General features: G+C 39.7%; 1 protein-coding gene across 1 annotated transcript in view; it reads left to right on the forward strand.

The window, feature by feature from the left end:
• LOC105455569 (guanine nucleotide-releasing factor 2) overlaps positions 1–25,370 on the forward strand; it is a 58,000-nt gene that overhangs the window by 21,135 nt on the left and 11,495 nt on the right. The window contains exons 2-5 of the mRNA XM_011698990.1: positions 22,667–23,078; positions 23,522–23,746; positions 24,180–24,362; positions 24,485–24,762. Of these exons, the coding sequence (XP_011697292.1) occupies positions 22,667–23,078; positions 23,522–23,746; positions 24,180–24,362; positions 24,485–24,762 (1,098 nt within the window). The remainder of the gene's footprint in view (positions 1–22,666; positions 23,079–23,521; positions 23,747–24,179; positions 24,363–24,484; positions 24,763–25,370) is intronic.

Genomic DNA, 25,370 nt, shown 5'->3' on the forward strand with positions numbered 1-25,370 from the left:
GACGTATACGATCGCGGTTGTTTCGTTCTTCCACGCTGGCTCTAAAATTAGCCAAATTCTCATGCCTCATCGCGGTTTTCCTTTTAAATCCGCGGCACCGGAGGAGAAGTGCGATACGCCGGCTGGTAGCGGTATACGGAGGGGAAGTGAGAGAAAGAGAGACAGAGAGAGAGAGAGAGAAGGAGCGCGAGGAGACTGACGCATGAGAGACGAGCGCGAGGAAACGTTCTGAGGAAGAGGGCGATAACGTGGAAGTGAAATAGCAGGTGGAGCGATATAGGCGCAGATAAGGCAGCGCGAGCGAGACGGCGGCGCGACCAAGGCCGGCGCGGTACGGGCGATCGCGTCGCGTCGCGCCCGAAGCTCGCGCTCGCCCGGCCCAAGTTAGTTAGCAGTCGATGCGCACACGCGACGCGGTCCGGACGTACGCCGGCACACCGCTCCTTCCTCCGGCCACGCACGCCCCGTGTGTCCGCGCGCGTCGCGCCGTGCTCGCGTCGGCTTCGGCCAACGGCACGTATACGACCGGCGACAGTCGTCCCGCGGAGGGAAATTGCGGTTTCCGTTTTCGAAAGCGCGCTTCCTCGAGCCCTCGTCGCGCCGTCGCGCCGCGCCGCCCCACGCCGGTCGAGGCGAGCCCGACGGGCCCGCCGGCCGAATTTCCGCGGTCATAACGGAGCGACCGGCACGCAGAGTCGCGACTCTCGCTCCGATCCGCGCTCGTCGTAAATAAGAGAAGTTTTACGAGCGTTCGATTAACTACCGCGTCGCGCCGAACCGAGCCGCGATTCTTTGTCCCGGTTTTCTCCTTCGAACGTTTCGCTGCGCGCGTTTTAAATTCGAATTGGTTTTTTACGCTGGTACCGCGCGAGGATGCAACTCGTTAAAGCGCATCCATTCTCCAGAACGTAGAAAGGCGCGACAGGAAGAAGTGCGTTCTCACTGAAGGAGCAACGGGCAGCGGGTTATAAATAGGTAAATGACAATCAGTTTTAATCTCGTTGGATTGTTGAAGGCAACTTAGCGTATTTTAAACTTGCTAAGATACTTATCACACTGATGATAGTAAATTTGAATCAGGAGTTTGAAAGTTTCCCCAAACTATGATTAATGAGAATTTGCAATTGCTATATAATAATACAAAGATTGTTTTGGACAGAAAATTAGGAAAACGATATAGATTATTATCGTCGGATCCAAATAAGTTTTTTAATCCTAATTTTCGATATATTTAATCTTGGATTATATTAAATCTTTAATCGGGAATAAATTGCGTATTGAATGTCAGGCGATATCCGGAGTATTTGGTAGATCTAAGGCCTAAATCGAGTGGATTTAGAATTCGACAACGGATCGACGTTAACCGTGGATCAATCGCGTAATGCCGGCATTACGGGACAGGATGGCGTTTATTAATAACTTCGTGACAGGAGTGACATGTGCGTAGAACGCACGGAGAGAGGCCGGCTCTCGAACGTCGCTGCCGGAGAGCCGGCCTCTCCGCGTTTGACATAACGATAAATCACGGCCGTTTCCTCGAAGTGGGGAGCTGCACCGCGTCTTAACGAAGCTTTTCCCGTCGATGCGATTGCTCCGTATAGGTGAACTCGTGAGTCACTCGTCGGGTGCGCGCCCGACGCGATTTTCTGTCGCCGCGAATCATCGTCGAGGAATCGCGAGAACGACGACGACGACGACGACGGCGACGGCGACGGTGACGACGACACGCCCGTTTTTCGCGTCGTCGCGGAGAAAAGTTGGAAACGTGTGCGTGCAATGAGGGAATATCGCGGATGCGATATCGATCCTTTTCAGAAGTTTGCGATTGTACTACACCACCGCGATCAATTACCCCTACACGAAGTTCGGGAAAGAAAAAACGGAATGAAATTAGTAGCTCAAGTATGAGTCAGCCCTCGAGATGTTCGAAACTTTGTCGCGTGACGATCGCATTTCCCATCGACACAAAGTAAAATTTATTTTTGTAATTAACCAATGTAACGCGGAGGATTTGTGAGATCGCCGATAAAATGTGTTCTTTATTGAGGGATGTAGTACGATCCTCAAAATTAAATAACTCTTTATTCGTTGTACGTTGCGATACGACTTTATTAAGTGATATGTACAAAGAGAATTATTTCTATAGAAACACATATTGCGTTAAATGTTACATTAGTTTGGTCTACGAAGAGGAAGGTATCGCTCTATCAATCTAGTAGAGATGTCTAGCTGCTTACGTCACTGTCAGTCGGAGAATCATTTTGACCATAATCTTCATATCATATATAGGTATATTATACTATAAAATCCGGAGCACAGACGGAATTCAAAGATGAGATCATTGCGGGTGCACGAAAGTAGGCGGTCGGGCGATTCAATGAGCGGCGTGGCGAAGGTCACGCTTAAGTCATCAGGCGCGTTAACGCGTTTTTTTTTCGTGTTATTTGTCCTGGCGAGGATTAATACGGAGTTCGAAGCTGGAGATGCTTTAGTGGTAGACTTCAGTCGCCTTATCCGGAGACGTGGATTAGCCGGAAAACTTTTATATGTAACTATTCATTTAACTATTTATTTATGTGATTTTTATGAAGACACAATATATACATATATATTAAAAACAAAAAGAATTAAATAAATTGTAAATAGCGTAAAAATACGGTGAGGGGTATAGAATGATTGCATCAAAAATTCCTCTAATTAGACCGTTCGGAACTGACATTAAGACTGTAACTTACAGTTTTAACGTCAGTTAAACCAAACGATCTAATTAGAGGAATTTTTTTCATGGCAAGATATGTGGTTTGCCTTCCGAGGGATAGCGATCAAATAAAAATCCCAATGTTTCCGATCGAATTTGAACCGGAGTCTTCGGCACAGAAAGCAAACGCTCATAATTTTCTGCGCCACGATTGCTATAAGTGAAAACTGCTATTATACCTTTCAAACCTAAGTTATTGATTGAGACTATTTAGAAATTGAACGGCTTCACCCGTTGTTGAGATAATCTCGGGTGCTCGCAACTCGCCAGCTTGCGTAAAGATACACGGTCCGGTCTTTTTAGCGCCCAGATACGATCGTCTCCTGATATATGTACAGAGTAAATTTATAGAAATAGCGTTCTATCTGAATAATGCTTACTTGCCATTGCCTTCCGAGAGGTAGTGATCGAATAAAAATCACTAAAATCAGATGTTTTTAATCTGAACTCGCGGGTCTTCGAGAAACGCACAACTCTCAACGCCATATGATCATACACGCGCGATACGTGCAATTCGTGCTAACGTGCACATATCTCTAGTTTGTCAGAAAATATGATAAAAACGCGTTAAGCACCTCAAACCTGTCTCACAATTTACGAGACTATTCTTGGATCGTGTGCAGATCACTGTAACATAATACAGGACAAATTGCAAAGTTTCATACGTCAAAGACGTAGAGCGATGACGAGGGCGAGACGGTTGAAGCCATTGTCACGGGCGTCACAACTTAAGGCGCTGCTAATTAGCCAATTAACTTGCGCCAAGTGAGATTTGCGTCAACGTCTGTTTGCGACGAGGCGTATCATATATTTTCTCGTGTGTCACGCCACCGCAAACCTGCAAGTGGATCTCGTCGCGCGGAAGTTTATTTTCTCGTCACTTCTCGATGAAACTCCCGCTGGGACATAACGCCTCATTCGGCAAATTATTTTATAGTTTTGCTTGCCGGAAGTATCACGCATTCTTTTGCGGAGATATCAAAGATTATCTCATATATTCCAATTCTAAGCTTAAAAATTATTCTTTCTTCACAAATATGATTCACAATAAGTAATTAGATAATTTTATACTAGATGTTTAAATACGTTGGTTTTCATCTCGGATCCAATTTTCGTGATAAAAGCGCAGAATTACATTTAACTGGTATTCTCAAATATTATACGAAGTATATACGGTGCATTAAGTAAATAAATCTCGAATAATATTAAATGTGTAATGAAATTAACTTAATTACATGGCAAGCTGGCTAAGTGCTCTTACATTTCCTTTCGCGAATGCAACAATACATTACGCGAATCATGAATGCTAAACGAGCTATCAAATGCACCTGACTCGACACCTTGCTGCTCGTAATTTCTATATGCGTTGGCTGTGACACAAGTTGGATTCTTGATTAATTATTTATCCGCATTCTTTTAGAGAGAAGGAGGCGGAATTATTAGCATACGTCGATGATGATTTTCTGATGTCATCTTTAAAATCTCCTATTATGATTTTACGATGATAATCACTGAATAAATCATTAGGAACGCTTAGATACAGAGATTTTCACAGTTTTAATTACTATATTAACAGTTTAAATAATACGCGTAATAATATCATATAAAATTATTTTCTAAACTTGGCAATTTTGATGACCCTTTACGAATCTTCGAAATTACCATGAAATATATTTTATTAGGGAAATAATAATAAAAAAAAGTAAGCTAGTACACAACGTAGCGATTATGTTAGATATTTTGTGATGAAGTTATATACGAGAACGTTAAATTATATTTAATACGTAGAATTCAAATTATCTCGTGCATGCATCTGAGAAATTAATCCGCTTGAAGTTTTTGATTACAGCGGCACACTATACATTTTACATGTAAAACGGATTGTAAAACGGAGTTAGTTCATTTAGCCGGTAAATCTTATTATGATAAAACCGTCGCAGACTCTTTGCGTTAAGCGGAACGTGCCGCGTATCGTGCAACACGGCGATTAATTAAACGAGACGATCAGATATGCAAATCCGCCGGCACCTCATCGAACGATCTCGATTGAACTTATAATGTTCAAAGTTGCCACGTTAACGGAATATGTACGTTCGGCAAATAACGTTGAAACTTAGATCGCATCTTATCAGATGTCGTCCGCGCCATAATTATTTCATCGTTTAAATTATTATTCCATCGCGAGCTGGAAGCTCATACCCCCGAAAGCGTATATCCCGCCCCTTTCGTATAACGCTTGCAGTTTACGCTTCGGGCAACCGAAGGAGTTAATTAACGCATTCATCAGATATGCAAATTAAAAAGTTGTACGCTAAGTGACGAAATTAATTCACGAGTTTTTGATTCTCCACGGGGCGCAATAGAACACGCAGGCCCCATGTGTTTTATCTCTATTTTACGGTATTCAGTTGTACATCGCAGGAAGTGGAAACGACATGCTAAAAACTAACGTCCAATTTTTACGGTTTTATTTCGAGCGTGCACGTTAAAGCCGTCTCGCATTGCGCTAAAATAAATTGAAAAACTATAGTTTTCATGAAAAAAAAAATATTTTATTAAAAACTGTGTGCCTGTAATTGAGTTTTACTTCGCTACCGTGATCGTCTATTACTCATTATTTATGTGAGTAAACGTATTAAAGAGACATGATTGTTTTTACAGATTTGTCTTTTACTTTACGTTAGAAATTGCTGACGTGTAAGATGACAAGAAAGAATTACATTCATTGTTTGCTCTACTCTTCATATCATTTGTTTATCTTGATAACGATTAATAAATCGTTAACAGTATTTACTTACGGTAGAAATATGTCACAGTGCAAGCAAGTGATACTCTGTATTGTATCATGCAACTGTGATAATTCGATAGGGACTGAAAGCTAAGAGAATTAGAAAGTAAATTATATCATCGTTAGTGTTCGTAAACACTATCACAAGTAGATATGATAGATGGACACGTTAACTTTTCTTCAAATTCGGTTTCGTTAAAACGACGTCGTATACGAAGAAATATTAAATCACATTTCCGTTCTATTTTTACGTGAAGATTTACTCCCTTTTCGATCCTATCATGAATTACGCCCCTGTACATATATCGTCCGTATGATCCTCTCGGAAGTTAGTCGGCGACTGGCTCTCATAGTTTCTGTGATGGGTGGGCTCTCTTAACGCTCTCTTGTGTCTAGACCACATGCTTCGCACACGTGTCGCATTATTATGTCAATCGTTAACACGTGCATAAATCCACGAACGGCGAAGGAACTTTGGTATGCCGAGGGCGCAGCAACAACGCCGCCGGATAAAGATAGGCACCGGTTGCTAATGTAAACCGTCGTCAGCTGGAAAATATTCCGAGATATTTGCTTCTCCGGATAGAAAAATATTTCCCTTGAATGAAACTCCAGTCATGTAATATGAGAATACCTCTGCGAAATTTTTAGTATCTCTCTTTGGCAACTTTTAATGAGATGTGAGTCTAAATGAAAGAAAATAACTAAATGTGTATTACAATATTTTTTTACATCGTCGTAATGCGTTTATTAAATCTGTAATTAACGTACATCTTCATATAATAATGAAGTAATTAAGATATAGTATTTTCACAGGATAACGTTTGATAAACATTTATATATGTATACCATATGTATATTGATAATAATGTGTAAATGTGTAAAAATCTATATTATATATGTAATTTATATATATATATATATATATATATATATATATTTGTATACTAATATTGTAACTAATATTATTGTACATAGAATATTATCAATATATGTATATTTTTGTACATTTAATATTATCAATATATATAGGTATTGTTTTTTTATTGTTTTGTATTAAATTAATGGAACATAACATTTGCAAATGAATTATTTTCATAAATGTACGTGCCATTATTTTGCCACATCCGGTTTGTATGCTGAAATATGAGTTACGGCAGCGTTAGCATTTTCTCTGGCATTGACGATAGAATTTCCTACGTGTTGCAAGGCTTACTATCTTGAGCATGATTGCGTGTCACTTTCGCATATCACGTATGAGACAATGTAAAAAAAATTTAGCGTTATAAATTCGTACTTTCCAGAGACAAATGCTTACGTCTACTTCCTGCTTGTCTGACGCACTTATTGTTAGACGATATACATAACTGCAAGATGCCTGTGCAAATTCGCTGTTGTCGTCAATTTGTTTGTACATGTATAATGTTGATATCAAACGTTTTAATTAATCGGAAGTTCCTTAATTTGGTAACCTGGTAGTAATAAATCTTTTCAAATGTAAATTCCATTTCGAATAATTTAATAGGAAAGTAAAAAAAAATATTTGACATATTATGTGATATGATAAATTGATATTTGGATTCGAATCACATGGAAGATTTGAATTTCTTCTTATTACGAGAATCGAAGCAGATAATTTTGCATACATTTTTTGCAAATTTGCTCGAGATAGTAATTAAGGCCCGAAGTATCGTTCTTCTTACCCTGCATCACCTGAGCTGCTGCAAAGACGCCTTATTATTAGGCATTTCTCTCAAGCGAGGGCACTTTTCCTGGAGAACCTGTCTCTTGTCTCTTTCAATATTGCAGAGGTTGAGCTTGTCTTTTAATGAATCCACTGTTTCCGGCGTCGAGTATATCGACAAGACGCAGTCAACGTCTCCGGCTTCTTTTGATTAAGGAAAGAATACTGCGAATATTCTCCTATTTCAGAGTAGACAGCAGCTGTCTCGTTTAGTTACCCGATATTACAGTTAACCAGAGAATGCTATTATTATTATATTTTTGTATATCACGCGCTCCGAGACAAATTTTTTTAAGCACATTAAGAAAATGTTAAATAATATGATAAAATTATGACGATAAAAATGAGAAAAGATTTACGCGCTTTCAAAATTTGATATTTATAAATATATTACGTATTATTGTACTCGTGCACGAGTGTAATACCGAACGAATCGCGGAAGGTTTGACTTATTCGCGAGGTCGACGGTTCTCGTTTTTTCGTTTGTTTGCATCAAATGAGATACTAGCGGAAATCCAATACTACGTGCCGTCGAGAGCATCTATATATTGATTGGCGATATTTGACGAGAGAGGAGAAACCACTCGTATCCCGTGTTTTTATCTGGCCGCCCGCCCTCCGTTTGAGGGTATTCTCTTCCGACGAAGGGTCCACAAACATTATAAGGACGCCGAGTTGGGGCCTTTAATGGATCTACTGTTTGCATCCCGGCGAGGAGAGTATCAGCGGATACTCTTCTCTCGTCTTGCAATCGCGTCGCGCGCTTCGAAAATCAATCCCGCTATCGCATCGCGTGAGCCTTGCGTCTCCGCACTCTCCGTCCGCATTTTTGCGATTCGTCTGCAGAATCGCTTCATTGCGACCAGAATCGCTTCAGGCTAGACGGCGCCATGGCTGATGCTTGTAAGGACCCGTCGGCGATATTCGGCGGTTTACGAATGTGGTGAACGAATTGAGGAGACTTGTCTCGCATGCTCTCCGAGGGTTTAAAGAGAATTTAAGTATTGCTAATTTAACGGAGCATTAGACAAATTGTTTGAGGTGTCTCTCGATAAACATTTCGAGGATTTTCCTGATAAATTTTATTATTTTATTTTATCGCATAGCCTATATTTAAACATTGATGAAATAAATATTTCATTGCGCGTGTTAGAAATTATTCTTAATATATGCTTGATAAAATCATTAGGAATAAAGAATTTTTTCCAAGAGTCTTATTTCTGTGGAGACTTTAAAGAAAAATTTAGATTAAATTTTGAAAAGCGCAATATTTATTTTCAACGTAACCAAACATTTTTCGTTCAACATCTCTTCGTTTGTGATAAACACATTTTATACAGCGTAATCTTTCGCAATATTCCAAGCGCTGTCATTTATATTTAATACGTTGCGTCGCGTTTTATTCCATACCGAAGTATTTCATGGTCCAAAGTATTTCATTCCATACCGAAGTCTGGAATGAAACGCGACGCACGACTGCGTTATTATATGACCGCCATTCTCTACTTTGCTTTTCTGTATAATTTGTTTTTTTTTCCAAGTTTGCAAATATAGCTTCAACGAAGATTGATTGTTGAGCAGCTCTCTCTCTCTCTCTGTTTTCGTAATAACGGGATGAATACTTATACGAGTTGCGCGTAAATGAATTTAAAAGATTGACAAATTCGAGAATATTAATACCTATATATTGCCGAGGTACGGGATCAACGTATGCGCATCGCGCATCTCATTAAAATCGGCTTTGTTCTCGAATTATGACAATATTCATTGCCTCGCTGCTAATCAGTGTAATTACCTGAAATATTCTCGTGGGACATTTCGCATAAATTTCATCACGAAATGTGTCCCTTTCTCCCTCCCTCCCCCTTTCCCTCGGCTTTTACCTGTAATGCGTTATTACGAGATGTCGTAATTTGATTTTCCGCGCTGAAACGAGTCCGATGCAGATATTCGCTAGTTCTGCGCGAGTGAGTTTGTCCCGTAAATTGAATTGATCTTATTGTGCTGTGTAAAACTCTTAATTTTCCATTAGATGGTCGCAATTAATTTCTTGATAATGATTTCCGCGCGCTACAAGTCCGCGCTTTAAGTCGCGACAAGGCTGCATCGCGGTAGCTGCTCTCGCAAAGCGCCCGTCTTATTTTTCTTTAATTACTTTTCCATTACTGGTTTCTTCGCGACGCCGAAAGTAAGTCTGTTTTATCGCGGAGGAGACCGCTGTAGCACTTAACATTTTAAACGAGGTACGAGAAATAATTGAGTAAGTGTCGCCGTGCATCCGCGATCAGTAATTGACAACAAATGCATTCAGAAAACATTTCGCGTCGATTTTAATTTAGAAAATTGATTTATTGTTAATTTTTTATTCTCTTTTACAAACACACGTTGCTTGAATTATTTAAACATCTTTTTTTATCGAATCGATCTTGACGTTAATTTTCTAATAAAATAAAGTTGATACCCAAATACATGTGCTAAGCTCAAGTTTTGATACACAAAATTGACAAAATTACTGTATTTCCTATAATTAGTATTTATTAATAGTAATTGTATTATCGGTCTTTACGGATTAGTTATTACAATTAATTTGTTGCGTTATTTGGTAATAATTAACAGACATATTAATTTAAGAAATAAATAAACCCGATAATAATTAAATTTTGTTTTAATAAGATACGGATTTCTCTGATATCTTTATCTTTCACATCTCGTGTATTGCGATTATTTTATCGAACTTTTTCAATTAAGATTAAATCTATAATTATATAGCCAGTGCCCCCATTCGCGTATATTGTAGTGAGCATTAAATGCCGGTCGTGATTCTTATCGAGAGCCACATTTTTATCGGCGCTTCCGGAGTAAATCTTCGTAGCTTTTCCAAGTTCGCCGGGTTACGATGGCCATTAAGAGGACTGTGCGGCCGAGCATCGATTCTCCCTCTTAATTCAGGAAACGACATTACTGCGCCCCTACTACCGACCGGTGCCCACTAATATCATCGTCGGACCATGAAATTTCCAGCTGGAAACGGCTCGCAGTATTCCACGGACGTTAAAGCCCCCCCGTAATTGCATCGTTGCAAGCGAAATGCGCGAAATGGTCGCTTCGCTTGAGAAAGCTTGGGCGATCAGCGCACATTTCCACGTTATCTTCTCGTGCCGTTAGCTCGCCGAATGTTAATTAACCGTGAAAGTAGTCGCAAAATTCTTAGCCTACTTCGTATGAAAATCATATGGATTTTTTCGATGTAAAATAAAAACATTTCTATTCTCTCTCTCTCTCTCTCTCTCTCTCTCTCTCTTCCTCCTAACTCACTCTCGATTAAAAGTTTGTTAGAGACAAAATAAAATTTATTTTAGGCATAGCGGAACAAATATTTGAATAAGATATAGTATATTTTTGTAAAAACTGAAAATTGTATTTCTATTCTCTCTTTTTCTCTCTCTCTCTTTCCCCCTTCTCATTCTCAATTAAAAGTTTGTTAGAGACAAAATAAAATTTATTTTAGGCATAGCGGAACAAATATTTGAATAAGATATATCTTATATATTTTTATAAAAACTGAAAATTGTAAGATTCATACATTAAAATATTATCGAGCACCAAAATCCGTTTTAACCGTTGGCGTTGTTTCATATTAATTGTTATATATTTTTATTACAAATTTTATATTTATGATATTTTTTATTACAAATTTATTCTTTTGTATTGTTAAGTATACAAGGCAGGTCTGTTTTTAGGTAAGCATTTCTTTACAAATGTTTTTACTGCTTTTACGTGTTATTAGTTGTTTTCAATTCATTAATTCCTCAATCGTTTTAACTTAAAAGTTGCAGAGATATTAAGAGTACGATTCACAGTTTTCTCGGGCGTGTCCGGTAAATATTAAAAGGTTTAATAAGAATTTAATGGAATTGCGGAAACGGAACAAAAGCAACATCGTTTCCCTTATTCTGCAAAGTTGCATCGCAGCGATGGCGTGACGTAATTGTTTCCAAACCGAGAAACCTCGTCTGCGTCCAAGCCTTTCACAAAGTTTCACATCGTATTTTGGCTGCCGGTTTCGGCCTCGCCTACTAAATTTAGTTCGCGTTGTCCGAACCCACCATCTTGGAATAATCCTCTTTCGGCGTTTAAGCTATTTCGAAAGCCCTTTAAGCTCGGGTACGCTCCTTCATATCCCTCATCGTTGCTCTCTGTGTCTCAAGGACCGGGACTTTAAGTCTGATTCACATTCGCGGCTGCGAGTACTTGCAGGCAGCGCAGCGTAATCCTGAATACGTGACGAGATTTCATACTGCTGCCCCCGCCCCCTCCATAATATTTCGCGACGTTTGCTCTGTACAGTTCATGCACCCGTGTATCATTTTACCGATAACGTAACTCATATTCTTATCTGAAATTATATTAACAATTGCACCAATGAAGTATCGCAGGGATTATCTTACATTGCTACTCAATAAAATTACTCTGTCGTAATTTTGTTGAAAAACTATCTCTCTATATTTTTTACTCACAATCAGAACAGTGTTGAATTTCGAGTTTCTGCATTTTTTTTTCACGATATTCCTCAAATTACGCACGATCGTTATACCAGACTATTCCTTTCGTCGTACAACAATAATTATTCGGTATAGGCTTAACGGAGCACGTAAATATCGGTGGCTCGTCGAGAGAAAGAGAAAAAGAGACAGACAGAGAGAAGGAGATCTCGGCCTGTCCAGCCCGTTGACCGCATTTTTGGTGGACCGAACGGTATGGTTCACGGTTCGTGTGTCGCGGGGCGCGGGGCAACAACCTCCCGGTTATTTCGGGGTGGGTCGTGTCACACGGAGCGCATCCGTGCGAACTCGGTGCTGCGGCTGCGGAACACACGCGCGCGCGTGTCCCGGAAAATTAATTTGCCCGGGGCCGGATATACGCGCGTATAACGCGGATTGTCCGTTCTAATCGGCCGGACGCGAAATCTGACTTTGTGCACGCGACGAGAGATGCGCCGCGCGGAAGTACTCGTAAACAGCCGGACACATCGAGTGGCGAGTGCGCTTGTCGGATATCGTACACAGAGTGAATTAATGACTCGATGTAAAAAAAACCCGATAAAAGCGCCATTCTGTTGCCAAGAGAAACGCGGAAATAAAAAAGATCGATGAGAAAAATTTACAGGCGGTAGCACGTATTATATAATTCGAAAATATTTTCTAATCGCCAAAGGCGATAAATAATCTCGCAAAATGATCACGATTTTTACTTTTAAATCAATTTAAGTTATGTTTTCAACAGTTGTAAAAAAACAAGAACGTGCGAAAAAAAGCAAAATTAATCACAAAATAATATTTGATTAATATATGGCGGTCTTTCTACGAAATACGATGCCAGTCGTAAATTCACTTCGATGACAAATTTATATTTGCATCGTTAATTACTGTACGTACTTTTGCCACATACACATAACTTTGCGTATATGTTTGTTATTACTATAAATGATACCGTTTCGCCAACAATTACCAGGCCATTTCGGTTGGATTAGGATGAACGCTGATTTATTTGATTTGGCCGAACATCCGGAAAATACGCAGTAGGTGTTATGTGCCTCTCGCTGTAAAATTGCATTAAGTGCTCGTCCGATAACCGCAGACCGCAGTAACAACGATATGCCGCATTACATGTGATACGCGATAGTTGCGTCAGTATTATATCAATCAGCTTGTCTTTTTTTATTTAGTTACAACTTTGCCGATCGACTGTCTCATTACCCTGACAATCAATAACAAATCATCGTCATTACGCATTGTTAATCGTTGTCCAATTGCTACAACATTGATTACAAAATCAATAACTACTGCTATTTAATATTTTATGTTAACGAAATAGCATTATTTTTATAACATTTCAATCATATTCTAAATGTGTTTGCCATCACCTACCATTTCAAGTATTTTTGCTTTTGTTGAAACTGGAATATGTATAAAACCGAAAAAACGTGTTACATCCTCGTCCAAGACCCCTGCTCGTTTTTACTCGAGGCATTATGTACTTAACATTGCATATTTTTCGGGATTACATCGCCGGCCTCGGGAGCGGTCCGAGCCGCATTGTCTGTGAGCAGCACCGTTCCCCACTCGCACGAGGGATCATCTCGATTCCTGGAATTTTTTACGAGCGTGCACAAATCCATCCGCGATTACACTCTCCGTCCGTCAATAATCTGGGATCCATTAGTTTCACAGAGCTGCCACCACCGCCGCAGCCACCGCCACTGCCGCCGCCGCCACCGTTAACGAACTTGCGGATAATCAATTTTCGGGAGGCAATTATTAGCTTTACTCGAGCGAAGGCCTTCGCGCGGGTGTTATACCGCCCCCGACGTCCACGAAATCCTTTAATGCCAGCACTCCCGGATAGTTAATATCAATTTTCTTTCCCCTCTTGACCGTCGCGCGCGCGCAATATCAATTTTCTCTATCGCGGATAGTAGGATTTTCGTCCCTTATTACGTCAGCAATCATTCATTGCGTTCAGCGCTTTCTTAGTTCGATCGCCTGGAAATTACTTTCGCGCGCGACTTTTAATATCCCGCCATCAATTTTCCATCGTTCCCTCGTGCTTTTTTGACGAATTACTTCTCGTTCTTTTACTATCCATTTCTTCTGACATCTTACATGACGTTACAACGCGCGTTTCTGGAATCGACGTAATTACCGTGACGACCTCACAAAATGAGTTTCTGCAGATTACAACTCTGCAGTCGCAGTAATTATACCGCGCGGTATCGAGGATCGCACAAACTTTTCTTTATGGTACATGTCGAAATTCACGAGTCTTATGCTTTCTCTCTCCTAATTCTATTTGTTCTTTTAGCGGTCAGGAATGTCTTCATTTAAACAGCTGCGCATATAAAAATAACACTTGACTAACACTTGACTCATATTTTTTTTTTGCAAACTGCGTTTGTAATCCTCGGGAGTCGAAATATCGCTGCAATTTTTACTTCTCGCTCAAACGGTATTTTAGACCTGCCGGTTTCTTTTTTTTTTGTGCGGGAACCTCGAACAGCCCGCATTTCATGGACACGAACCGTTTTCCCCATGTTTTCCATGCCCGCGGAAACTTTTCTCATTATTCTAGTTAGCGGAAACCTACGCTTGCGACGATAGATCAAACATTTCGAGGGTTTTTCATTGCTCGCACCGGCAAAGGTCGAATATCGAAACTCAAGTGAAATGAAAAAAGAGAGAAAGAGAGAGGGAGAAACAGAGAATCCCTCGTCCGCGCCGCTTTGATTGCGCGTCGCTCGTCCACGCCGATCCCACGAACGAATCATTAAAAGCTTTAACGAACCGTTTGCGTGTAATCGATGGATCCGGATGCTCTTCGCCGCCGTGCTTGTTCACCATGCACGCATTCCTCATTTTTTCGAAGTGAAAGCACGCGAATTCTCGCGCCGGGAATCACCCGTCCTCGTGAAAACGCATGGAAATCTGCCGTTAATCCGTCAGCGCGTAATTTTTTATTACACGAGCGACACTCTACACGAACGAAATGTGATGTTATTGGTATAAGTGGGCTTTTGGGCGATTACGGAATAAATGATAGGTACTGTCGGTCGATGTCGGTATTGCCCCGATGGACGGATTATTTCAATGTGAGTTATCTGGAGCGTGACATTTGCGATTGTTCTAAAATCCTTACGATATAATTTTACGCGGTACAGTAACCCTGATACAGACACATGTACATCTACTGTGTGGAAGTTAAAACACAAAGGATACCTTTTCTCTTTTCTCTTCGATTATTTTTCGACTAATGAAAAGAGGCTTTAGAATTTTTTAATACTTTTTTTTTAATTTTTCTATTTCAATAAATTGTTTTAATGTTTGTCATATATGTAATTTTATGTAAACACTTTTTATATTCCTCTGAAATTGAATGGGTCTCTTTTTTTACACAGCTCTGATTTCATAGTTTTATAAATGTCTGCTTTTTTTCTCGTTTTTTGCTCCATTAATGACTCTGGTACAATTTAATAATTTAATTTAAATTCGTCCCACGTTTCCACCGAAAATGGAATCTGTGACGATTGATGAAAATTTTAACGGACATTTATTAATTCAAGAATTGGAAATGGAGTCCTCGAAACATTTCGCAGGAGTGCTTTGTCAAAGCGTGAGTAACAGCATGCGACAAAAAAAATCCGCTTATTTTCACGCATATCTAAAAAGGACCCTTTCATACCGTTATAATCTCGTGTCCGCGCAATGATGAATTCATGGATCTTAAGCCGATAGAAGTCCGCGCGCTCTCTTGTGATTTCGCACGTTCTACGGTCGACCGATTCACCGTTGCACCATCAAGGACGAGAGAAGTAACCGCTATGGAAATAGCGCGAGATTTCCATAAAACAATTACACCGAGTTTCCGTTGTTTACCGGTCTCGCGATAATGTCGTTCGTATAAATCCCATCCGGCGAAACGTGCAGCCCACCAGCGGAGCGTCGCGCCACGCTGCGCGTAAACGCTCGAAACGCGAATCTCGACGCTATTAGCGTTTGCGCGAACATTATTAGCTCTCGTAATTGTTAATTAATTCGAATCCTGATCTGTGTCTCTCGCGGCTTCGCCATTGTGTATATCAGATTACGTGTGGCTACGTTCGTTCTCAGCTCTTGCAAGAGATATTTTGACAGGAGAGACTTTATCCTGGATAAACTTTATGTTTAACTCGATTTATCTCACTCGCGAGAAAAACAATTTTATAAAAATTTTCCGAAGATTCAATGACATTTTTCTGTATCGACGCAATTTTTATCTTAATTAATCTGTCATAAATTCGTCATAATGTTCGTGAAATTATTTAGTTATTGACGCAATTTTTATTTAAATCAATCTGTTACAAATTCATCGTAATGTTTGTGAAATTATTTAGTTACTGACGCAACTTTTACCTTAATTAATCTGTCATCAACTCGTCATAATGTTCGTGAAATTATTTTAATTAAATATTTAAATGAAAATCCTTTATTAAACATAAAATTGTATAAAATTTTACGGAAACGAGAAAATTAGATATGTACATTATGCATATGTATAGTAGGACGTTCCATGGCTACGAATTTCTGAGTCCGAACGTGAAGTTCTGGAGGGTTTCCAATCTTGACTTCGTATCCAAAGGTTACGTAGATTAATCTGTGAGATTAGTCGAAATAGTTGCGATTTATTGCCGTGATAAATCGAAGGGATTAGCCCAAGTGATATGTAACAGATACGTTTAGCGAAATTTGTTGTTTGCGCAATAATTCATCCGAGGGAGGGGTGGATACATCTGGGCACGATTTATCAAGAACGACACATCTAATCTCGACAATAATTCGCATTTTCCTGCCCGGCGTTGTACATTTCCCTCGGGACCGCGGCGGCGGCTCCCGCGCCGTTTTGCGAGAAATGGCTCTCCGCGCGCGCGGTCGACTTAAATATTCATTACTCGTAAAAAATGGACCTCGGACTGCCGGGAGTCATCATCAACGGCAGCGCGCAAAACTCTCGGGCGTCGAGTAATTAACAACGCCTGGCGCTATCGCGGCCAGGTTTTCATTAGGCGAGCTACGTGTTTCCGCGTCGCGCCCGCGCCGCGCACGTGGCGCGAATATTATTGCCGACGAACGAGATATTACAGCATCTCCCTCCCTCCCTTCCCTTCTTCCCCCCTCTCTCTCTCTCTCTCTCTCCTTGGCCGTTATCGCGGCGATGCAGCGGGGCTCGAGAGTACTGGCCGCGATAACTTTCCGCCGTGTGTCCCTTTAATCGCGCCGATGGGCGACCGTTCATCACGGTGCGCCGAGCTCCTCGTTGCCGCAGCGGCCAACACAATCGCATGACGCGCGCGTGTACAAGCGTGTATATACGCGCCCGCGTGCGTGAGCGTGTATATGTATACACCGATACCGTCGTCCGTGCATGCATCACCGCGAAATCCGCGGTGGCCACAGAGCCGCGCGCACGAGATACGACCCGCGCCTGTTCGCGATTCTAATCGCGCCCCCGATCGCATTCCGGGGGCTTTCCGCATTTTCCGTAGCCATGCGTGGGCTTAACCGCTCCGCTTAAAGCGTGTTTCGGTGGGTTTGCACCCACCCCCTCCCCTCCCTCCCGCGTACGAGCGGTGATCGATAAAGGGTGGAGAAGGAGAGGTCCGGAGAGCCCCGGAGAGACTTGGTGTTGAACACTCGCTTGTGATCATGTAGCATGTTGACAGCCATTTCCTCTTATTACGATTGAAAAGAATATTATAGAGCGTATTAATCCGCTCGGTTAGAATGCTGGGGTGCTTTAAAGTTCCTTTAATATAAGAGTTTGGACACCGTCTGTCATTTTTACGCTACATAACTGTGATACATTTCTGTGAACTTTTCAAAAACGTTCAAATTAATTTAGTATTTATACAATTTATTTAATCTACAAAAATGAATTTAATTTTATAGCGTTTATATGTATAAATATATTATTGAAATAAATCTGTAAAAAAATAATAGTGGAAAAAAGATATAAATTTACAATTAGCTTGTGAAATCTGACGGATCTCCATAAAAAATTATCCAAACTCTTATTACTTGAAGAATTTCGAAATGATTGTGAAGCTAATAATTTCGAAAAAGAGATGTAAAGCTTCTCTCACAAAATATCTTTTGCTGGTCTTTTATTAAAAAAAAAAATACTATTGCAGATTAGCTAAGAGCATAATGAAATCCATCATACAACCCATGTATTATTATAATTACATATAAATTATGTACGGTTATTCTATAGTAAATATTTCATCGTGTACATTAGCGTTGTTACATACTAATATAATGCGCATTAACAATGAAACGTCCGTATCAGCAATATTCATAAATGCGAATCGTTTCATCGTCATAAAATTTCGCAGGATTCACGGTACCTACGCACTTTAAACACGCTTGATCACGTTCCACGGATCATCGTATTTGCTGTTGCGCGAAAGCCCGTTATGTCGCGAATCAATAGAATTTTGCTGGTAAATACAATGTCGGACAAAGCGCTTGCTTGCCAAGCCCGTAATGTATCAAGCAAATCAATTTAACATTAGATTATTCTGCAAGCTCACAAGTAATTTTCTTCACATATTTTCACGAGTTCTAATATAGCTTTACTTCGTCGATTAACATTATTTCACTAGAGGATTTACAATTTTCTCTGTTACATTTATGTACAAATTTTACTTGTATCTGTGTGTTACAGAGGATATTTTTTTTTGCAACAAACATTTCTAAAATCGGCACTAGGATATTGATTATTTAGTGCAATTAATTGTTGAACGCGGCAACGAAATCAAAATTTACATTTAAATATCACTTTAGATTGTATTATAATTATTATTATTATCGAATTTTAGTTCTATAAAATTAAGAAAAAACACCGTTTAATATAGAGACTCTTCGTTATTACTGATGAATAACGCGAGCATGTGTCAAAATATCCACCGCGTGATGAAGTGACGCGGAAAGGCGAAGGGAAACGATATACTTGTCTAACGCTATTTGTCACCTATATCGGAACGGTGTTGCGACGGTTTTGCATAATCGGATGGGCATTCTCTCTCTCGCGCGCGCGCGCTCGCTCGCGCGCGACCGAAGGTTTCGCACGATCAAAATAATTCCGCGCGTCGCGGTTTGTAAATAACCGCGCGCCCGCGTCTATTGTATCGCGCTCCCCAATATGCACGCGCATTCCCACGGATAACACGTGTGGGAGTCGAACGTGGTTCGTGAATACAGTCAATCACGGCAATTTGCATCTCTCCTGTCTGCCGTGCGTTCCCTCGATCCACTCTCTCCCCGTCCCCTCCTCCTCCCCCTCCCCCGCCCCCCGTCTCTCTTCTCTTGTCTCTGTGTGTTCTCATCTCCATTATCTCTATCGGCTTGTCAAACCTTGTGCCTTTGGCGCAAATCACGTCTGATTGAGATTTCGGGCCGGATTCGTGAATAGAACTTGATTTATCCCTAACGCACGCGCACCGGCAGGTCTCTCTTACGGATGGATCGCGTAATCCGAACGCATTAACTGCTATTGCATCGCGCGGTGGGAAGGATCTTTGATTGAAGAAATAAGCGGTATCTTCACCAGCAATTTACGTGGCATTCGGTTAAAACGTAGAGAAAAAAAAGGAAAAGTTTATTCTTCGGAAAAGTTCCGAGTTAGAATTTTTACTAGCTAAGAATTTCTATTACTTTGGGTTATCTTATCTTATCTCTCTCTCTCTCTCTCTCTCTCTCTCTCTCTGAGTAAAATTCCATTAATAAAATTTTTAATGTTTCACGATCACTAAAACTGTTTAAAATTCATGATTTCGCGAATCACACTCAAGTACCTTCCGGTTTTTCCTGCAAACACCTTTTGTTTATAAAAAAAGCAACGTTACTTCACAAAACGCTGAAGTTTCAAGGGAAATTTACGCAGTGTAATAAATTCGCAAAGTTCATTCTGACGATGTTTATCGCTTCCATTACTTTCGGCGCCAGCCGAAATGGCCTTTGCAGCCGGGGCGACGTATCGCGATGCATCGGGTGCGATGATAGCGCAGAAAAATATTGCTGTAATAAATTATTTAAACTAAACTGGAGGATCGATAGGTGATATCGATGTTCCCCGTGTCAGCGAAAAAGCTCGATCGTTTCGGAATTAAATTTGTATTGATAATTAATTTACATGTATATTACACGTTTATATGAACGTGACAGTCGAAATCGCGGTAAAAGGACAGATCAATCGGAATTGATCAACTTATGCCTTTTTCAAGAGAATCAAAATTTAAAAAAATTATAAATATATATTTTAATTTTTTAATTTTTCTCGTTCTTAAGTTTGAGTTGAATATCCTCGATTTATTCGCGTTATTTATGTGTACTTTAAACATGTAAAGCATTTTCAATTCTGTAAAGCTAATTCGAAGAAAATTCGAATCTGTCGATAATTCCCAGTTCAGGTAAAGAGGTGTATATCGAGTCGATCCCGTCAGTCCAGGATCTCTGTAAAAGAGTTAGATAAGAAATGTAAGAACGAAATCTCCGCAGAATCTTTTTTCTATCTCCTCATATTTGATGGATTATTATTTTAATGTTGTCACACTAATTGTAAACTCATTAATATCAAATTGATTACTTTGATAATCATTAAAGTCCGAAAGAGAATTAAAAGCTCCCACATTACGATCCTCGATGTGCACGACTCAAGGGACCCCGTTATTGATTGTCGATTCACGAACGCGGCAACCCGCGGCGTGGCGGCGGGCGAGAAAAGCGAGTTACTCTTTGCTCTTGCCGGCGTGGTCCGAAGGGAAGAAAGGTTTTCCCAGATACTTAGGACTCTAGCTATAACACCGCAGACACATTGCACGTCCGGCGCACCGGTGCACCGCAGCCGCCGTTTTCGTTTTAATTCAAGTGCACGGCTGGCATTAGCACTCCGGTGGAAAAAGGCCAGTGGAACCCACCGCAGCCGCCCGCGCCTGGCGGTATGCAGTGCGGCCGTTCGTCTCGCGCACGTGTGCTACGGGCTGACAGTATAACTGCGAGCCGCGGTGAAGTCGACGACGACGTGCATGGACCCCCGTGTGTCCAGAAAAATATTGTCTGCGTACAGTGGAAAGCACGCGAGGGATAGAGACAGGATTGCTTTTAGCTGCGTGTCGTCCAATTTCGCTCGCAGTTCTCACTCTATTCGATCGACACGCAATAAATGATCCTGCAACGTGCAGTGATCGTGGTGTACGTATACACTTCTCCCCGTGACAAATCTCTCTGCTCGGGATTATTCGGAAAAAAGCATCGGTCGCGAAAAAGTTTGAATAACGATAAAAACAGGATGAGACAAATTAAAAGAGAAATTTCTTTTTTAGGTGTGAATGAATTATAATTTTATTAACAAGAGATATCACTAGGGATTATATAGATAGTAATTTTAGTAAAAGCATAATTTTCGAACGCGTAACGTCTATCATTTCAGCCGTTCGCTTTATCTGCTTAATTAGAGCTTATCGCTCTTAATTAGTAGTTTTAGTAAGGAATGTTTAAACATGTGTATTAATTATTTTTATATCTTACGTATATGAAATTATAAAGTGTAAATTTACATAATGATGATTTAGTTGAACAAATTTTACAATAAACAATGAAAATATAATATATATATTAAAGGAAAATTATTATGAGAGTATATTTAAATTAATAAAATCTTTTAAAAATAATAATTATTAATTAAATTTATAGAATTATTTTCTCTCGAAAATATCATGATTTTGTTAGTAGTGAAACAAGAATATCATATTCTTTGGTACAATTTTTTAAGGTTTGTCATAACGAAAGAAGGAAAGACGCTCTATGTAACTCATAACATAAAAGTTATCGTAAAAGGTTTTAAAGAGCTTTAAAAGCTCGCTAGATTGTCAAGTTATAATCGGCGAAAAAAGTTTGCAAGATTTTAATCCCATTCGTCCACATGATGCGTTTAATCTCACGGAAAAAGCTCATGTGCATATTACATTTCGAAAATAAGTAGAGTAAATAGGGAAAACGTCCTCTCATAAATATTTTAATATTTTATCTTCGGCTCATGCCTCTAAGATAACACGAATTACGCATTAAACAGTGATATGAAATATTATTCTCATAGAAAATCGCTATAAAATGATTTTTAATTTTGATATACCTGTATACTCTTATCAAATTGCAGACAAAGTGATATACAAATAAATGGTATCATTGCGATATTTACAACTTATTTTCAAAATTTTGATATAGAGTTCTTGTCTCTTTCCATTTAAAAGAATTTTAGTATTCCTGACGTTTCAAAAAATCTTACAATTAAAAAATATACAAAATAATTAAAAAATACGGAATATTTACTTTACGTTTTTATTGTAGAAATTGATTATAACTTTTTTATTGCGGTCAGAGAATCTTATAAGTCTTAACAGATACAATAGTTTGATTTCCGAAAAGAGGAAAACATATTGAAATGCATAGGAGGAAATGCAGGAGGATTTTTTTTTATGTTAAAATGTACTTATTTCTTGTTAAATGTTTTCAGTTAGTCTCAACTTGAGTTTCAGTACTTTCGATAAAACTCTTGAGATATCGGGAAGTGTTAAGAAAATGTTTGATTTAAGAAAAACATCTTTTTTTCATAGGAACTTCCAAGTCTTTAAAATTCTCTGCGATGATTGACTTCTCTCGGAATATAAAGTTAAAAGCGAGCAGAATAATAATAAAAAAAAAAATAAAATACATAGAAGGAGATCAAGGAAAATCAGTGATTTTCTGATTCTTTGATGTTAAAATGGAACTTTTTTTTTCTGTTGTAGAAGTCGAGGAGCGCTTCGGCGGGAAGGCGCGCGGCGGTAAACTAGCGCGTCGCGCACGCTCCTTCAAGGAGGACTTTCTAGAGAAGCTCTCCCACATGCGTTCTCCTGGTAGCGGAAGCGGCGGCGGTGGCGGCGGAGGCAGCGGGGCGGCCACAAGGGCCGCCTCGCCCTCGTCACCGCGTACGCCGCGGGACAAGAACGCCCCCCCGGGCACCAACGACGCCGCTCTGGATAAGAATCCCCTGCGCGATCTGCACATCCACGTACGGCAGGTGCAACTGGCGTTGCTTCACTTCCGGGATGTCGTATCCAAGAAGAAGCTCGAGATGCTGCCCGGGAACGGCACGATTGTCCTCGACACCATTACCACGATACACAACGCGTTGAAATCATATCTGCTCTACGAGAACAGGTGATTGTCCTGCATGCGAAATAGTCCCGTTATCTAGTAATCGATGTATAGGAGGAGTATACATCATATAGGAAAAATTTACTGGATCAATATTTAAAAAGTCGATCCCTATATTTTATTTTAAACAATAATTATAATTTAAACTAGACTGCATATATGAATATCTACACAATTAATTTCGAGAGCGCCTTTAACGGTCACGGCTGCCTAATAAATTCTATATGATTTTCTTAATTTCAATTCTTATTTTACTTATTTTACTAAACAATACTATTCAATCGATATTATGTTTTGTACATATGTGGGGGAGGTGATTTGTTTGAACGTCGCGTGTCGTTGCAATTTTCTGGTGAAAAAGAAGTATGTAGATTTAAATTGCAGTACAAGGTAGAAATCGATTTATATCTCCACACTCTCTTGATTCTTTATTCTGCCACTTGCAGCTCCACATTGGGATCTGCCACGAATCAAGTGTACCAAGCGTTAGCGCAATTGCTGAAACTCTGCGACGACGTACTACTGCATGGTGATCAATCTTCCGCCTTGGACACCGAAAACGTGACGCACGTTATTGGACTGGTCGAGGAAGCGGTGAAAAATCTAGTAGCTCTGGCGCATGAGAAAATTGCTAACAAGCAGAAACCCCCGTCTGCTACAAATAATAACAGGTAAATTGCAGTAATATAGCGAGTGAAATTCTAGTACAATATATCTCGAAATAGCAAGAAAAAAGCTGTGCCGTCAAAATTAAAATATCATATTAAAAGTACGTATAAAATATTATATATATGTATGAATGTGCATTTATAACAGAGCTGGAAAAATAATAATCTAATTATAACATTAATAGTGATATGAAATCTTAATATGGTTTTATGATACCAAGGAATTATATGATTGAATATTAATTATTATTCGATATAAAATATGCTTTCACGAGCATTATAAAGTGCACATTAATGTTGAAACTGAATTTCACATATAATCTTTTTTGCTGTTTTATATAGAGATAATTGAATAATTTGAGGATGAAATATGAATGATCGATACAAGATTTGCTTAAAATAAGTTAAAATCAGTAACGTGCATGGTAAATTATAGAACTTCTGGGTACGGATCGGAATTAACGCAAAGAAATTCTCTACCGGATATACCGTTGACACCAAGAGAACGGCAGATCTTGGAGCAAACGGCAGCAAGCAGTAGCTTGGTTCGCAGCTCGCACAGCTCCGAGTCGATTCTACGGGATTCTAGTCCACCCCCGAAACCCCCGCTGCCTGACAGGTAACACTCGTTTCGCTATAAGAAGGAGAACAATAAATCGCTTGTCGTCGAGTCACGTGAAGTTGAACGTAGATACGCTCGATCCCTTGTAGAACAAATGTATGTTTGTCGGAGGAAAATAGCTCTTCTGGCACACCTCCTCCGTTACCGCCGAAGAGAAGGACGAGGACCCAGCAGCTGCTCGACGAATCGGAAGGTCTTCTGGCATCTAGTCTCGACAGGGTATCCCTCCGAAGTCGATCCCCAGAGGATTCGTCATCTCTTCTGAGCGCGTCGGCCGGCAGTCTGGATTCGGCTCTGAATCATTCCCGAGACGAGGACGAGATTCGAGCTATAATGGGACCAAATGACGAATCTTTGAACGACAGTATGGACCTAAGTCTTATGGCTACCATCCAAGGTAACGTTCGGCCAATTTACACTGAAATGTTTATTCGTAATAGTATCGTTTGAGGGTTCTACATTAAAATTTTATTTTTAATAGCATTGTTTAAATATAATTTAATTGTTAATTAATTGTTAACATTTTTTACGTAATATAACAAAATCATATAATATTATTTAACATAAAAAGGCATTCTTTTAACACATATATCATCATTTATCGAGTTGTTCCACGATTATACGTTAGTTTCCATTTCCGCGGATAACGTGTACGTTTGGAGTGGCACTAATGAGAGAATTGTAAATACATTCCCATATGCGTAAGATGAATGGTCCATGGTCGACGCTTACTCAGCATTTTAGTTTATTCTACTTGCCTTGAGTTTTCACGCCAGTCTACACTCGAACGTTTGTTCGAGCTGTACAAATGAGTTTCTGTTGTCCGTGATTAAAATTAAGTATTTTATTAATACAAAAAAAAAAAGAAATCCGCGCGATTATTATGGATCCGGGAGTTTCTCACGCTTTAAATACCGTAATTATTAATAAGTGCATGAAGTATATGAAGCTAAGTATAAACTATGAAGGTATTTCAAGAGTTTTGTATAACGTTGGATATATATA

This window comes from Wasmannia auropunctata, unplaced genomic scaffold, assembly GCF_000956235.1.
Source record: "Wasmannia auropunctata unplaced genomic scaffold, wasmannia.A_1.0 LD335898.1, whole genome shotgun sequence".
Taxonomy (NCBI): Eukaryota; Metazoa; Arthropoda; class Insecta; order Hymenoptera; family Formicidae; genus Wasmannia; species Wasmannia auropunctata.